Raw genomic sequence first — 15,972 nt, 5'->3', positions numbered from 1 at the left:
AGTACTGAGGGAGTGCTGCACCGTCAGAGGGTCAGTACTGAGGGAGTGCTGTACAGTCAGAGGGTCAGTACTGAGGGAGAGCTGCACTGTCAGAGGGTCAGTACTGAGGGAGTGCTGCACTGTCAGAGGGTCAGGACTGAGGGAGTGCTGCACTGTCAGAGGGTCAGTACTGAGGGGGCGCTGCACTGTCAGAGGGTCAGTACTGAGGGAGTTCTGCACTGTCGGAGGGTCAGTACTGAGCTAGTGCTGCATTGTCAGAGGGTCAGTACTGAGGGAGTGCTGCACTGTCACAGGGTCAGTACTGAGGGAGTGCTGCACTGTCAGAGGGTCAGTACTGAGGGAGAGCTGCACTGTCAGAGGGTCAGTACTGAGGGAGTGCTGCACTGTCGGAGGGTCAGTACTGAGGGAGAGCTGCACAGGCAGAGGGTCAGTACTGAGGGAGTGCTGCACTGTCAGAGGGTCAGTACTGAGGGAGTGCTGCACTTTCAGAGGGTCAGTACTGAGGGAGTGCTGCACTGTGAGAGGGTCAGTACTGAGTGAGTGCTGCACTGTCAGAGGGTCAGTACTGAGGGAGTGCTGCACTGTCAGAGGGTCAGTACTGAGGGAGTGCTGCACTGTCAGAGGGTCAGTACTGAGGGAGTGCTGCACTGTTGGGGGGTCAGTACTTTGGGAGTGCTGCACTGTCAGAGGGTCAGTACTGAGGGAGTGCTGCACTGTCAGAGGGTCAGTACTGAGGGAATGCAGCACTGTCAGAGGGTCAGTACTGAGGGAGTGCTGCACTGTCAGAGGGTCAGTACTGAGGGAGTGCTGCACAGTCAGAGGGTCAGTACTGAGGGAGTGCTGCACTGTCAGAGGGTCAGTACTGAGGGAGTGCTGCACAGGCAGAGGGTCAGTACTGAGGGAGTGCTGCACAGGCAGAGGGTCAGTACTGAGGGAGCGCTGCACTGTCAGAGGGTCAGTACTGCGGGAGTGCTGCACAGGCAGAGGGTCAATACTGATCCCAGTGTCATCATTTGAGATATACTCATCAAACCTTGCAAATAAGAAAAAAATATCTGGCTGTCCTTAGAAGCAGATAAATGAGCAGATAATCAGCTTTTTGTCTGAAGGTAGTTTATCCCCAGGACACAGGGTAGGGAGGGGATGGCGGGGCATTGAAGATTAGGAGGAGAGAGCGCCTGGAACGAGGGGGCAGAACCTTAAAATCTGAGCCAGGCCGTCTCGGGGATGATGTCAGAAAGCACTTTCTCACACAAAGGGGGACAGAAAATCTGGAACTTTCTCCATTCCCCCAAAATACTGTTGAGGATGGCAGCGATCAATTGTAAATTTCAAAACTGAGATCGATATACTTTTGTTGGGTTAAGGAGATTAAGGATTGTTGTGGTGGGTGATGGACTTAAGATAAATGGCGGGACAGGGTCGAGGTGGCTGAATGTAGCCTCCTCCTGTTCCTGTGTCACAGGTTCAAGTGGGGCCAATGGGCCTCCTCCTGTTCCTGTGTAACAGGCTCAAGGGGCTGAATGAGGCCTCCTCTTGTTCCTGTGTAACAGGCTCAAGTGGGGCCAATGCGCCTTCTCCTGTTCCCATGTAACAGGCTCGAGAGGCTGAATTTGGGCCACCTCCTGTTCTGTGTAACAGGCTCAAGGGGGCTGAATGGGTCTCCTCCTGTTCCTGTGTAACAGGCTTGAGGGGCTGAATAAATCTCCTCCTGTTCCTGTGTAACAGGCTTGAGGGGCTGAATGGGCCTTACCCTGTTCCTGTGTAACAGGCTCAAAGGGCTGGATGGGTCCCCCTCCCTTTCCTGTGTAACATGTTCCAGGGAGCTGAAGGGGCCTCCTCCTGATTCTGTGTAACAGGCTCAAGAAAGGTTGAATGTGCCTCCTCCGGTTCCTGTTTACGGGTTCAAGAGGGGCCGAATGGATCTTCTCCTGTTCCTGTGTAGCAGGTTTGAGAGGGGGACAAATGGGTCTCCTCCTGGTTCCTGTCTAACAGGTCGAGGGGGATGAATGGGACCTGCTCCTGTCCCAGTGTAACAAGCTCTAGAGGCACTGAATGGGCCTCCTCCTGTTCCTGTGTAACAGGCTCGAGTGGGGCTGCATGGACCTCCTCCTGTTGCTGTGTAACAAGCTCTAGAGGGGCTGAATAGGCCTCCTCATGTCCCGGTGCAACAAGCTTTAGAGGGGCTGAATGGACCACTTCATGATCCGGTGTAACAAGCTCTAGAGGGGCTGAATGGGCCTCCTCATGTCCCAGTGCAACAAGCTCTAGAGGGGCTGAACGGGTCTCCTTTCCTGTTCCTTTCACTGATTATCCCACTACTCAGCCAGACTGCCGGTGAGAGTAACTCAATAGTAAAACAAGATTTCACAATTCAGTAAATTTATTTATTGTTGACTGTTCTCCTTTGGAGACATTTCTGAATCCCAGGGAGGGTTAGTGTGCTGCAGGATGATACACGCCCAGATAACAAGATGTGCATTTCTTCCTTTCATCACAGATAGCACCCGCCTGCCTCACTGGATGAATTCCGCACACACACAGCATAACCAGCGGGTAGAAGAGTTTGTGGTTCAATGGGCCGCAGATCCCTCTCTGAGACAGAAGGTCATGGGTTCAACCCTCACCAGGAATCTGAGAGAAAACAAATCAAGGCCAATACGTCACTACTGATGCACTGTCAGGGCCCAGGCCACGGTGTGCCATGCTGGCAGAGGGCCCGGGTTGGGGGGCGCCTCGCTGGCAGAGGGCCCAAACCAGGGGGCGCCTCGCTGGCAGAGGGCCCAAGCCAAGGGGCACTGCACTGCCAGAGGGCCCGGGTTGGGGGACGCCTCACTGGCAGAGGGCCCGGGCCAGGGGGCACCGTGCTGGCAGAGGGCCCGGGCTGGGGGCACTGCGCTGCCAGAGGGCCCAGGTTGGGGGACGCCTCACTGGCAGAGGGCCCGGGCCAGGGGGCACCGTGCTGGCAGAGGGCCTGGGCTAGGGGGCCCCTCGCTGACAGAGGGCCTGGGCCAGCGGGCACCGTGCTGGCAGAGGGCCCGGGCTGGGGGCACTGCGCTGCCAGAGGGCCCAAGCCAAGGGGCGCCTCACTGCCAGAGGGCCGGAGCCAGGGGACGCCTCCCAGAGGGCCCGGGCCAGGGGGCACCGTGCTGGCAGAGGGCCCAGGCTAAAGGGCGCCTCGCTGGCAGAGGGCCCAAGCCAGGGGGCGCCGCACTGCCAGAGGGCCCGGGTTGGGGGGCGCCTCGCTGGCAGAGGGCCTGGGCCAGCGGGCACCGTGCTGGCAGAGGGCCCGGGCTGGGGGCACTGCGCTGCCAGAGGGCCCGAGCCAGGGGGCGCCTTACTGCCAGAGGGCCTGAGCCAGCGGGCGCCGCACTGCCAGAGGGCCCGGGTTGGGGGGCGCCTCGCTGGCAGAGGGCCTGGGCCAGCGGGCACCGTGCTGGCAGAGGGCCCGGGCTGGGGGCACTGCGCTGCCAGAGGGCCCGAGCCAGGGGGCGCCTCACTGCCAGAGGGCCTGAGCCAGGGGACGCCTCGCTGGCAGAGGGCCCAGGCTAAAGGGAGCCTCGCTGGCAAAGGGCCCAGGCTAGGGAGCGCCTCGCTGACAGAGGGCCCGGGCCAGGGGGCGTCATGCTGGCAGAGGGCCCGGGCCAGGGGACGCCTTGTTGGCAGAGGGCCCAGGCTAAAGGGAGCCTCGCTGGCAGAGGGCCCAGGCTAGGGAGCACCTTGCTGGCAGAGGGCCCAGGCCAGGGGTCGCCTCGCTGGCAGAGGGCCTGGGCTGGGGGCACTGCGCTGCCAGAGGGCCCGGACTAAGGAGCGCCTCGCTGGCAGAGGGCCCAGGCTAGGGAGCACCTCGCTGGCAGAGGGCCCAGGCCAGGGGTCGCCTCGCTGGCAGAGGGCCTGGGCTGGGGGCACTGCGCTGCCAGAGGGCCTGGACTAAGGAGCGCCTCGCTGGCAGAGGGCCGGATAGGGGGCACCGTGCTGGCAGAGGGCCCAGGCCAGGGGCGCCTCGCTGGCAGAGGGCCCAGGCCAGGGGCGCCTCGCTGGCAGAGGGCCTGGGCCATGGGGCTCAGCACTGGAGAGGGCCCAGGCCTGGGGGCTCCGTGCTGGTAGAGGGCCGGGCTAGGGACTGCCTTGCTGGCAGAGAGCCCGGGCTAGGGACTGCCTTGCTGGCAGAGGGCCGGGCCAGGGGGGCGCCTCGCTGGCAGAGGGCCCAGGCCAAGGGGCTCAGCACTGGAGAGGGCCCAGGCCTGAGGGCTCCGTGCTGGTGGAGGGCCTGGGCCAAAGCAGTGCTCCACTGTTGGAGATGCCTTCTTTCAAATGTGGCATTAAAGGAGGCCACGTTCGCCCTCTCGGATGATTGTCAAAGATCCCACGGTCACTATTTGAAAGGCGAATGGGGAGTGGTGAGGGGCGGTGATTGAGTTCTCCCCAGTCTCCTGGGACAATTTTATCCCTCAACCAACATGACTGAAAAAACAGATGATCTGGTTCAGGATCACATTGTGTTTGTTGAAGCATGCTGTACACAAATGGGTTGCTCCGATATCCTCGGAGAGACCTTCTCCTCGGTGAATCCTGGTCGTGTCATTTATCGGTCCTCTCCCTCATCCACTCCATACTCCCGGGGAATCCCTGAGTACCCTGGGCTCCAGCCACCTCTTCCCCCAATACCCCACAAAAGTGACTGGTCCTCACAACCCGGACTTCAAGCTGTGCCATGGTACATATGCCTCTGTCTGTCTCCCCCTGTCCGTCTCCGCCTGTCCGTCTCCACCCCCCGTCCGTCTCCCCCCCCCCCCCCGTCCGTCTCCCCCCCCCGTCCATCTCCCCCCGTCCGTCCGTCTCCCCCCCCCTGTCCGTCTCCCACCCCCCGTCCGTCTCCCCCGTCCGTCTCCCCCCCGTCCGTCTCCTCCCCCCCCCGTCTGTCTCCCCCCCCCCCCCGTCCGTCTCTCTCCCCCCCCCGTCCGTCTCCCCCCTCCCCCGTCCGTCTCTCCCCCCCCCTGTCCGTCTCCCACCCCCGTCCGTCTCCCCCCCGTCCGTCTCCCCCCCCGTCCGTCTCCTCCCCCCCCCGTCTGTCTCCCCCCCCCCCCCCCGTCCGTCTCTCTCCCCCCCCCCGTCCGTCTCCCCCCTCCCCACCCCCCGTTCGTCTCCCCGTCCGTCCGTCTCCCCCGTCCGTCTCCCCTTGCCTGGTAGCCCCTGCCCGTCTCCATCTGCCCATCTCGGGGGAGAAGGGGGGACGGAAACGGATAGGGTGCCTCAGCTAGTCTACCAGAGAATCAACTTGTGCTATTGACTGAGAAATCCTACCGAGAACCCTAAGCCATTAGGTGCAGGAGAGGGCCAGCCAGCCTGTTGGCCCTGCTCTGCCATTCAGAGTGGCAGAATCAATCTCTCTGTGTAAAGCCCCTTCGGAATATTGTAGCTTCTCATGGGATTGCCTCTTGTTGGTCAAAACCCGAAGAGAATATTGAGGCAATTTACCCAGCCTCTTGTCAGAGAATCATTGCGGGGACCAATCTGGTGAACCCTGCTGCATCGTCGTCAATGCGAGTGTATTCTTCCCTAAATCTAGGGAGATGAAACCTCATGCAGCATTCCTTACCAAAACCTCATCCAACTGTAACAGATCATCTATACTCCTGTAGTCCAATCCCCTTATCATAAAGTGGCTGGAGAACAGGGGGACAATGTCCTTCAGGATCAGAGCGAGTGTGGTAGGTATTGTGCTTGTCAAATGGGGAGGGTGGATGAACACCTTTGAGCTATTCGGCCAAGTGAGGCAGTCTGTGATTGCCCCCTGTGGGATGGGAAAGTGGGGGCAGCGCCTCAAGATGCTGCCCTGGTGCCAGGCTTTGAATCTGACTCCGCACAGCGCCCAACACCCCATAACACTGCAACAAGGCTGTAACTAAACCAATCACACAGGCCAGTGAACATAGCGTGTGCCAGGAGTGAGAGATTAGTAATGACGCAATGTCCCACCATGTGTGACAGCTTCTGTTTAAAGGGCAACTCCAAAGCTAAGATAGCAAGGCTCTCAAGTGTAGAGGGAGCTTTACTCTGTATGTAACCCACTGCTGTACCTGTCCTGGGTGTTTGATGGGGACAGTGTAGAGGGAGCTTTACTCTGTATCTAACCCTGTGCCATACCTGTCCTGGGTGTGTTTCATGAGGACAGTGTAGAGGGAGCTTTACTCTGTATCTAACCCCGTGCCATACCTGTCCTGGGTGTGTTTGATGAGGACAGTGTAGAGGGAGCTTTACTCTGTATGTAACCCACTGCTGTACCTGTCCTGGGTGTTTGATGGGGACAGTGTAGAGGGAGCTTTACTCCGTATGTAACCCACTGCTGTACCTGTCCTGGGAGTGTTTGATGAGGCCAGTGTAGAGGGAGCTTTACTCTGTATCTAACCCTGTGCTGTACCTGTCCTGGGAGTGTTTGATGGGAACAGTGTAGAGGGAGCTTTACTCTGTGTCTAACCCCGTGCTGTACCTGTCCTGGGAGTGTTTGATGGGGACAGTGTAGAGGGAGCTTTACTCTGCATCTAACTCCATGCTGTACCTGTCCTGGGAGTGTTTCATGGGGGCAGTGTAGAGAGAGCTTTACTCTGTATCTAACCCCGTGCTGTACCTGTCCTGCGAGTGTTTGATGGGAACAGTGTAGAGAGAGCTTTACTCTGTATCTAACCCTGTTCTGTACCTGTCCTGGGAGTGTTTGATGGGGACAGTGTAGAGGGAGCTTTACTCTGTATCTAACCCCGTGCTGTACCTGTCCTGGGAGTGTTTGATGGGGGCAGTGTAGAGGGAGCTTTACTCTGTATCTAACCCTGTGCTGCACCTGTCCTGGGAGTGTTTGATGGGGAAAGTGTAGAAGAAGCTTTACTCTGTATCTAACCCTTAATGGCAGCAGATTAGCACAGTGGTTAGCACTGTTGCTTCCCAACTCCAGGGTCCCAGGTTTGATTCCAGGATAGGGTTGCTGTCTGTGTGGAGTATGCATGTTTTCCCTGTGTGTGCATGGGTTTCCTCTGGGTGCTCTGGTTTTCTCCCACAGTCCAAAGATGTGCAGGTTAGGTCGACTGGCCATGCTAAATTTCTCGGAGTGTCCAAAAAGGTTAGGTGGGGTTACTGAGTTACAGGGGTAGGCTAGGGGTGTGAGCTTAGGTGGGGTCATCTTTCCAAGGGCTGGTGCAGACTTGATGGGCTGAATGACCTCCTTCTGCATTGTAAATACTGTGATTCTGCACGATACCTGTCCTTGGAGTGTTTGATGGGGACAGTGTAGAGGGAGCTTTAGCCTGGATCTAACCCCATCCTGTACCTGTCCTGGAGTGTTTGATGGAGACAATGTAGAGGGAGCTTTCCTCTGTTTCTAACCCCGTGCTGTACCTGTCCTGGGAGTGTTTGATGGAGACAATGTAGAGGGTGCTTTACTCTGTTTCTAACCTATGCTGCACCTGTCATGAGAATGTTTGATGGCGACTGTGTAGAGGAAACTTTATTCAGTAGCTAACTCCAATCTGTATGTTTCCAGGGAGTGTTTGATGGGGACAGTGCAGAGGGAGCTTTACTCTATATTTAACCCTGTGCTGTACCTGTCCTGGAGCTGTGAAATTCTGTTGGTGGGGCTGGAAAGATTGAATATTCCTGCTTAACTCTGACCTTGATCAAGAGAGGAAACGAAAATGCTTTTCAGTTGCAGTTACAGCTGAATATGCCCAGAACACAGGCATCTGCAGTGAGTGAGGCTGATAATGGTTATAATCGAGCAGGAATGCTGTGAATGGAATAGCAGAATCCTGGGAGTGTGCGATGGAATGTGTGCATTGATGAAATGTCCTTGGGATAGTGCTGCCAAAAGCACACTGAAATCAACGGGACTTTCACAAAAAAAACCACAGCTCTGGGAGATCCCTGTAACTGACAGGGCGACAGACAGTTCCCACATATTTGAGTTTGGCTGTATACATGACTAAAGTCACTGCATTTGGGGAATGAACAAAGGAACTCCCATCCCTCATTTCTCCATTCTCTCCCTCTGTCTTTTCTTCTGCCTGCCACCTTCCTCCACACTCACCCCATCCCCCCCATTCTCTCTGGCTGCATCTCCCCCTTCTCACTCTACCCTCAGCTTAACCCCCCTCCCTTAACTCCCCCTCCATCCCCATCTGCATCCTTCCTTCCTTCATCTCTCCATCTCCTTTGTTCTACATCCTCTCTCTCTCTGATCCATCACACACTCCTTTAATACAATCCCTGTCAATCTCTCCGCTCTCTCCCCATTTCTGGCTCCCCTTTGTCCCTTTGCATTATTCATCCCACTTTATTTTCCCCCACATCTTATTTCTCTCCAATTATCCCTGTCGCCCTCATTGCTGTGTGCGTTAAGCCTTTCGGAATTACTATGTATCCGACCCACCACCACCAACCCCGTCCATCTATCTACCATTTAAGCAAGATTCGCACCATCTCTACTGAATTGCTATTTAAACCCGGGCAGCAGTCATTTAGAAATAAAAAATACTACAATATAGACAACATGCCTGAGGCCCAGAGCTGTACAAACTTATTACAGATACAAGAGATAGGAATCCCCCTGGAAACTGTTTCAGATACAAAACACCCGCTTCAAATGGAATATTAAACACACACACACACACAGATGGCTTAGACAACACAACTCCACTTTCAATTTAACCCAGCTCTTTCTTGATTCTGGAAGCGCCCGGAGAAACTCCTCCAAAACTCCCTCATAATCTGACTTTCTCTTTTTTCCCCCCAACATTTAAAATTAAAGGACGGTGAAAAATTAACACCATATTGCAAGCTCCGGTCAAAGGGAGCAGGGTTCGATGATAACAGCCCGCCTGAGAAGCCAGGTTTGAACAGAAAGTAAAATAACCCAAGGTTTCCGGGAACAGATTGATTTTTGTTCCAGGAGAGAGACAGAGGCGGTTACAAATTGTTCAAATATATTTTATATGCATCTGTATCCCAGTTCAGTTACAATCTATCCTCCCTCCCAGAGAGGTGGCAATTCTTCATATAGATTTTATGTGCATCTGTATCCCAATCCGGTAACAATCTATCTTCCCTGCACATGAAGGATACAGTTTGCAATGTTACATTTCAGCTTCACGCAAGAACTTGGATATTGACCATTTGAATCGAAATGCCCTGTTCAGCGTTTTCAATCCCCCCTCCCTCTCTCTCTCTGCCTCTCTTACCTTGCCGAGTGAACACCAAGCAGACCGTGGCGATAACCAGCAGCGTTGCTGCTATCCTGCTCCCCGCCATCATTTCCCTGTGTGTGTGTATGTGTGTCTCTCTCCTCCTCTCTCTGTGTCCCTGCCAGTTGCACAGTGCTGGGCACAATGATGTCTTTTGCACCACCTGCAACCCACGCCAGCACCTTAATTGCATGCTAATTTATGCAGCTCCGAGTTTGGGGGGGGGGGGGGGAGCAGGAGGAGGGGGCGGTGCATGGCACCAGTCCCAGCCAATGGCATGGCAGAGGTTGAGAGGCTAATGAAGTGAGCAATTTGATGTATGCAGATCCGATGCAAATAGGCTCTCCCTCTGGTCAGATTGCTGCAAGGCGATGTTTCCGATTTCCCTTTGAACGATTTTACTGCCGGAGCTTATAAACACAGATATCTGTGTGTGGGTATCTATGCGTGAGAGTGTGTGTGCATATCGGTGTGTGTATTTATTTGTGTGTGCATCTGTGTATTAGAGGGTGTATGTGTGTGTGTACATCTGTGAGTGCAAGAGACGGTAACTGTGTGTGTGTACATCTGTGTGTGTGAGAGAGGGTGTGTGTGTGTGTGAGCGAGGGTGTATATGTGTACATCAATGTGTGTGTGAGAGGGTGTCTGTGTGTGTACATCTGTGTGTGTGTGAGAGGGTGTCTGTGTGTGTACATCTGTGTGTGTGTGAGGCTGTCTGTGTACATTGTGTGTGAGAAAGGGTATCAGTGTGTGTGTACATCAGTGTGAGAGAGAGGGTGTCTGTGTGTACATCTCTGTGTGTGAGAGAGAGAGTGTCTGTGTGTGTGCATCTGTGTGTGAGAGAGGGCATCAGTGTGTGTGAGAGAGGGTGTCTGTGTGTGTGAGAGAGGGTATCAGTGTGTGAGACAGAGGGTATCAGTGTGTTAGAGAGAGTGTATCAGTGTGCGAGAGAGAGGGTGTCAGTGTGCGTGAGAGAGGGTGTCAGTGTGTGTGTACATCAGTGTGTGTGAGAGAGGGTATCAGTGTGTGTGAGAGAGGGTATCAGTGTGTGTGAGAGAGGGTGGCAGTGTGTGTGAGAGGGTATCAGTGTGTGTGAGAGAGGGTGTCAGTGTGTGTGAGAGAGGGTGTCAGTGTGTGTGTACATCAGTGTGTGTGAGAGAGGGTATCAGTGTGTGTGAGAGAGGGTGTCTGTGTGTGTGAGAGAGGGTAACAGTGTGTGAGAGAGGGTGGCAGTGTGTGTGAGAGAGGGTATCAGTGTGTGTGAGAGAGGGTGTCAGTGTGTGTGAGAGAGGGTGTCAGTGTGTGTGTACATCAGTGTGTGTGAGAGAGGGTATCAGTGTGTGTGAGAGAGGGTGTCTGTGTGTGTGAGAGAGGGTATCAGTGTGTGTGAGAGAGGGTGTCTGTGTGTGTGAGAGAGGGTAACAGTGTGTGAGAGAGTGGGTATCAGTGTGTGAGAGAGAGGGTATCAGTGTGTGTGAGAGAGGGTGTCAGTGTGTGTGAGAGAGGGTATCAGTGTGTGAGAGAGAGAGGGCATCAGTTTGTGTTAGAGAGGGTGTCTGTGTGTGTGAGAGAGGGCATCAGTGTATGTGAGAGAGGGCATCAGTGTGTGTGAGAGAGGGTGTCTGTGTGTGTGAGAGAGGGTAACAGTGTGTGAGAGAGAGGGTAACAGTGTGTGAGAGAGAGGGTATCAGTTTGTGTGAGAGAGGGTATCAGTTTGTGTGAGAGAGGGTATCAGTGTGTGTGAGAGGGTATCAGTGTGTGAGAGAGGGTGTCAGTGTGTGTGAGAGAGGGTGTCAGTGTGTGTGTACATCAGTGTGTGTGAGAGAGGGTATCAGTGTGTGTGAGAGAGGGTATCAGTGTGTGTGTACATCAGTGTGTGTGAGAGAGGGTATCAGTGTGTGTGAGAGAGGGTATCAGTGTGTGTGAGAGGGTGGCAGTGCGTGTGAGAGGGTATCAGTGTGTGTGAGAGAGGGTGTCAGTGTGTGTGAGAGAGGGTATCAGTGTGTGTGAGAGAGGGTGTCTGTGTGTGTGAGAGAGGGTAACAGTGTGTGAGAGAGTGGGTATCAGTGTGTGAGAGAGAGGGTATCAGTGTGTGAGAGAGGGTGTCAGTGTGTGTGAGAGAGGGTATCAGTGTGTGAGAGAGAGGGTATCAGTTTGTGTTAGAGAGGGTGTCTGTGTGTGAGAGAGGGCATCAGTGTATGTGAGAGAGGGTGTCTGTGTGTGAGAGAGAGGGTATCAGTGTGTGTGCATCAGTGTGTGTGAGAGAGGGTATCAGTGTGGGTGCATCAGTGTGTGTGAGAGAGTGCATCAGTGTGTGTGAGAGAGGGTGTCGGTGTGTGTGTGAGAGGGTAGCAGTGTGTGTGAGAGGGTGTCTGTGTGTACATCAGTGTGTGTGAGAGAGGGCATCAGTGTGTGTGAGAGAGGGTATCAGGGTGTGTGTACATCAGTGTGTGAGAGAGGGAATCAGTGTGTGTGAGAGAGATTATCAGTGTGTGTGTGCATCTGTGTATGTGAGAGAGGGCATCAGTGTGTGTGAGAGAGGGTGTCTGTGTGAGAGAGAGGGTATCAGTGTGTGAGAGAGAGGGTATCAGTGTGTGTGAGATAGGGTGTCTGTGTGTGTGAGAGAGGGCATCAGTGCGTGTGAGAGTGTGTCAGTGTGTGAGAGAGAGGTATCAGTGTGTGTGCATCAGTGTGTGTGAGAGAGGGCATCAGTGTGCGTGAGAGAGGGTATCAGTGTGTGTGAGAGAGGGCATCAGTGTGTGTGAGAGGGTGTCTGTGTGTACATCTGTGTGTGTGAGAGTGGGTATCAGGGTGTGTGTACATCAGTGTGTGAGAGAGGGTATCAGTGTGTGTGAGAGAGATTATCAGTGTGTGTGTGCAATCTGTGTATGTGAGAGAGGGCATCAGTGTGTGTGAGAGAGGGTGTCTGTGTGTGAGAGAGAGGGTATCAGTGTGTGAGAGAGAGGGGTATCAGTTTGTGTTAGAGAGGGTGTCTGTGTGTGTGAGAGAGGTTGTCAGTGTGTGAGAGAGAGGGTATCAGTGTGTGTGAGAGAGGGTGTCTGTGTGTGAGAGAGAGGGTATCAGTGTGTGTGCATCAGTGTGTGTGAGATAGTGCATCAGTGTGTGTGAGAGAGGGTATCAGTGTGGGTGCATCAGTGTGTGTGAGAGAGTGCATCAGTGTGTGTGAGAGAGGGTGTTGGTGTGTGTGAGAGAGGGCAGCAGTGTGTGAGAGAGAGGGTATCAGTGTGTGTTAGAGAGGGTGTCTGTGTGTGAGAGAGAGGGCATAAGTGTGTGTGAGAGAGGGTGTCAGTGTGTGAGAGAGAGGGTATCAGTGTGTGTGAGAGAGGGTGTCTGTGTGTGAGAGAGAGGGTATCAGTCTGTGTGCATCAGTGTGTGAGAGAGTGCATCAGTGTGTGTGAGAGAGGGTATCTGTGTGTGAGAGAGGGCATCAGTGTGTGAGAGAGTGTCAGTGTGTGAGAGAGGGTGTCTGTGTGTGTACATCAGTGTGTGAGAGAGGGCATCAGTGTGTGTGAGAGAGGGTATCAGTGTGTGTGAGAGAGGGGGCAAAATTCTCCGTTATCGGCGGAAAGTCCGCCGATCGGCGCAAAAAACGGCGCAAATCCGAATTGCGTCACGCCGGAAAAATGGGTCGATAGTCTCCGGCCCGAAATGGGCTAGCAGCGACGTAACGGGATTCGCGCTTGCGCAGTGGTTCACCGCCGTGCAGCGTCATACACGCCGCACGGCGTGACGGCTCATAAGGCCGCGCTGCTCCCCCCCACCCGACCGAACACCCGACCGCAACACCCGACTGGATGGCTGGCCGTCGCTCAGCCCCGAGGTTCGAGTCACGCGATGTGGAGGCGCTCCTGGACGCGGTGGAGCAGAGGAGGGACGCCCCGTATCCCGGGCACGGCCGCAGAGGTTGCCCCACGCCTACAGCCGGCGTCTCTGGGAGGGAAGTGGCAGTAGGCCGTCACCGCTGTGGCCCGGACACCACGGACAGGCACCCAGTGCCACAAGTAGGGTGGAACGACCTCGTCAGAGCTAGGCAGGGGTGAGCCTCCCATATCCCCGCCTCCCTCATATCCCCCATATCCCCATTTCCCCCCCTCCCCCATATCCCCCTCCCCCATATCCCCCTCCCCCATACCCCCTCCCACATATCGCCCCCTCCCCCATATCCCCCCTCCCCATATCCCCCCCTCCCCCATATCCCCCCTCCCCCATATCCCCCCCTCCCCCATATGCCCCCCACCCCAGAATCCCCCTGGCCCCATAAGCCCCCCTGGCCCCCGAAATGGCCCCCCAACGCCCAATGAGGAAAACCCGCTAATGTGCCAAGCCCCCAAGATCCCCCTGTGCAAAAAATAAAAATGTGGACAAAATCCCCCCTCCCCCATTTCCCCCCCTCCCCCATATTCCCCCATATTCCCCCTCCCCCACATCCCCCCTCCCCCATATCCCCCCTCCCCAAAACTAAAACTGTGACAAACGAACTGACCCCCTCCCCCATATCCCCCCCTCCCCATATCCCATGCTGCCCCCTCCCCCATATCCCCCCTCCCCCATATCCCATATCCCCCTCCCCCATATCCCCCCTCCCCCATATCCCCCCTCCCCATATCCCCCCTCCCCCCATACCCCCCTCCCCCATATCCCCCCTCCCCCATATCCCCCCCTCCCCCATATCCCCCCCATATCCCCCCCTCCCCATATCCCCCCTCCCCCATATCCCCCCCCCTCCCCCATATCCCCCCTCCCCCATATCCCCCCCCTCCCCATATCTCCCCCATATCCCCCCCTCCCCCAATATCCCCCCCTCCCCCATATCCCCCCTCCCCCATATCCCCCCCTCCCCATATCCCCCCCCTCCCCCATATCCCCCCCCTCCCCCATATCCCCCCCCTCCCCCATATCCCCCCCTCCCCCATATCCCCCCCTCCCCCATATCCCCCCCTCCCCCATATCCCCCCCTCCCCCATATCCCCCCTCCCCATATCCCCCCCTCCCCATATCCCCCCCTCCCCAAGTGAATCCAGCCCTAATCTTAACCTCTGCAATGCACACGCAACCGATGGCGTGCATTCATATACCTGCCTAACACTGTTGCCTTTTACCCCTGCCCCCCCCCCCCACCCACAGGAGAAGCGCGCACACAACACCAGGGAGCATGTGAGGACTGGAGGAGGCCCCACTGATGAGAAGCCACTGACCGTACACGAGGAAAGGGCCCTGGAACTGGCTGGCGGACCTGAGGACCGGGAGGTTGCTGATGCAGAGGTCGGGGGCGTACTAGCGAGTGAGCCACCGACAGCCTGTCCCCATATCCCCCCTCCCCCATATCCCCCCCTCCCCCATATCCCCCCCTCCCCCATATCCCCCCTCCCAAGTGAATCAGCCCTAATCTTAACCTCTGCAATGCACACGCAACCGATGGCGCGCATTCATATACCTGCCTAACACTGTTGCCTTTTACCCCTGCCCCCCCCCCCACCCACAGGAGAAGCGCGCACACAACACCAGGGAGCATGTGAGGACTGGAGGAGGGCCCACTGATGAGAAGCCACTGACCGTACACGAGGAAAGGGCCCTGGCTGGCGGACCTGAGGACCGGGAGGTTGCTGATGCAGAGGTCGGGGGCGTACTAGCGAGTGAGCCACCGACAGCCTGTCCCCATATCCCCCCTCCCCCATATCCCCCCCTCCCCCATATCCCCATATCCCCCATATCCCCCCCTCCCCCATATCCCCCATATCCCCCATACCCCCCTCCCCCATATCCCCCCCTCCCCATATCCCCCCTCCCCCATATCCCCCCCTCCCCCATATCCCATATCCCCCCTCCCCCCTCCCCCATATCCCCCCTCCCCCATATCCCATATCCCCCCTCCCCCATATCCCCCCCCCTCCCCCATATCCCCCCCTATCCCCCTCCCCCATATCCCCCCTCCCCAAGTGAATCCAGCCCTAATCTTAACCTCTGCAATGCACGCGCAACTGATGGCGTGCATTCATATACCTGCCTAACACTGTTGCCTTTTACCCCTGCCCCCCCACCCACAGGAGAAGCGCGCACACAACAATAGGGAGCATGTGAGGACTGGAGGAGGGCCCACTGATGAGAAGCCACTGACCGTACACGAGGAAAGGGCCCTGGCTGGCGGACCTGAGGACCAGGAGGTTGCTGATGCAGAGGTCGGGGGCGTACTAGCGAGTGAGCCACCGACAGCCTGTCCCCATATCCCCCCTCCCCTATATCCCCCTCCCCCGTATCACCTGATCACTGCCTGATGTCTAACCATACATGCTTCATTGTGTATCGCAGGACCAAACGTCCAGGCACCATCCCCGCAGATGCAGACCGCCCGCAGGATGCCCCTCGGAGACCACGGGAGACGGAAAGACCCGGACCCCTCCAGCATGCGACGCCCGCAGGATGCCCCTCGCACACCACGGGAGACAGAGAGACCCGGACCCTCCAGCATGCGATGCCCGCAGGATGCCCCTTGCACACCACGGGAGACGGAGAGACCCGACCCTCCAGCATGCGACGCCCGCAGGATGCCCCTCGCACACCACGGGAGACGGAGAGACCCGGACCCTCCAGCATGCGACGCCCGCAGGATGCCCCTCGGAGACCACGGGAGACGGAGAGACCCGGACCCTCCAGCATGCGACGCCCCGCAGGATGCCCCTCGGAGACCACGGGAGACGGAGAGACCCGGACCCTCCAGCATGCGACG

At 56.6% G+C, this 15,972-nt stretch overlaps 1 protein-coding gene across 2 annotated transcripts in view; it reads right to left on the bottom strand.

Moving 5' to 3' along the window:
• The window catches only part of cadm4 (cell adhesion molecule 4), a 667,928-nt gene extending 658,518 nt beyond the window's left edge, over positions 1–9,410 (bottom strand). For both annotated transcript variants that reach the window (XM_072468958.1, XM_072468960.1), the window contains exon 1: positions 9,225–9,410. In XM_072468958.1, coding sequence (XP_072325059.1) covers positions 9,225–9,297 — 73 coding nt within the window. In that variant the 5' untranslated portion in view covers positions 9,298–9,410. The remainder of the gene's footprint in view (positions 1–9,224) is intronic.
• Positions 9,411–15,972: the final 6,562 nt, after the last annotated feature.

The sequence above is a fragment of the Scyliorhinus torazame genome, chromosome 12 (genome assembly GCF_047496885.1).
Source record: "Scyliorhinus torazame isolate Kashiwa2021f chromosome 12, sScyTor2.1, whole genome shotgun sequence".
NCBI lineage: Eukaryota > Metazoa > Chordata > Chondrichthyes > Carcharhiniformes > Scyliorhinidae > Scyliorhinus > Scyliorhinus torazame.
This window is presented reverse-complemented; position numbering and strand designations above follow the sequence as displayed.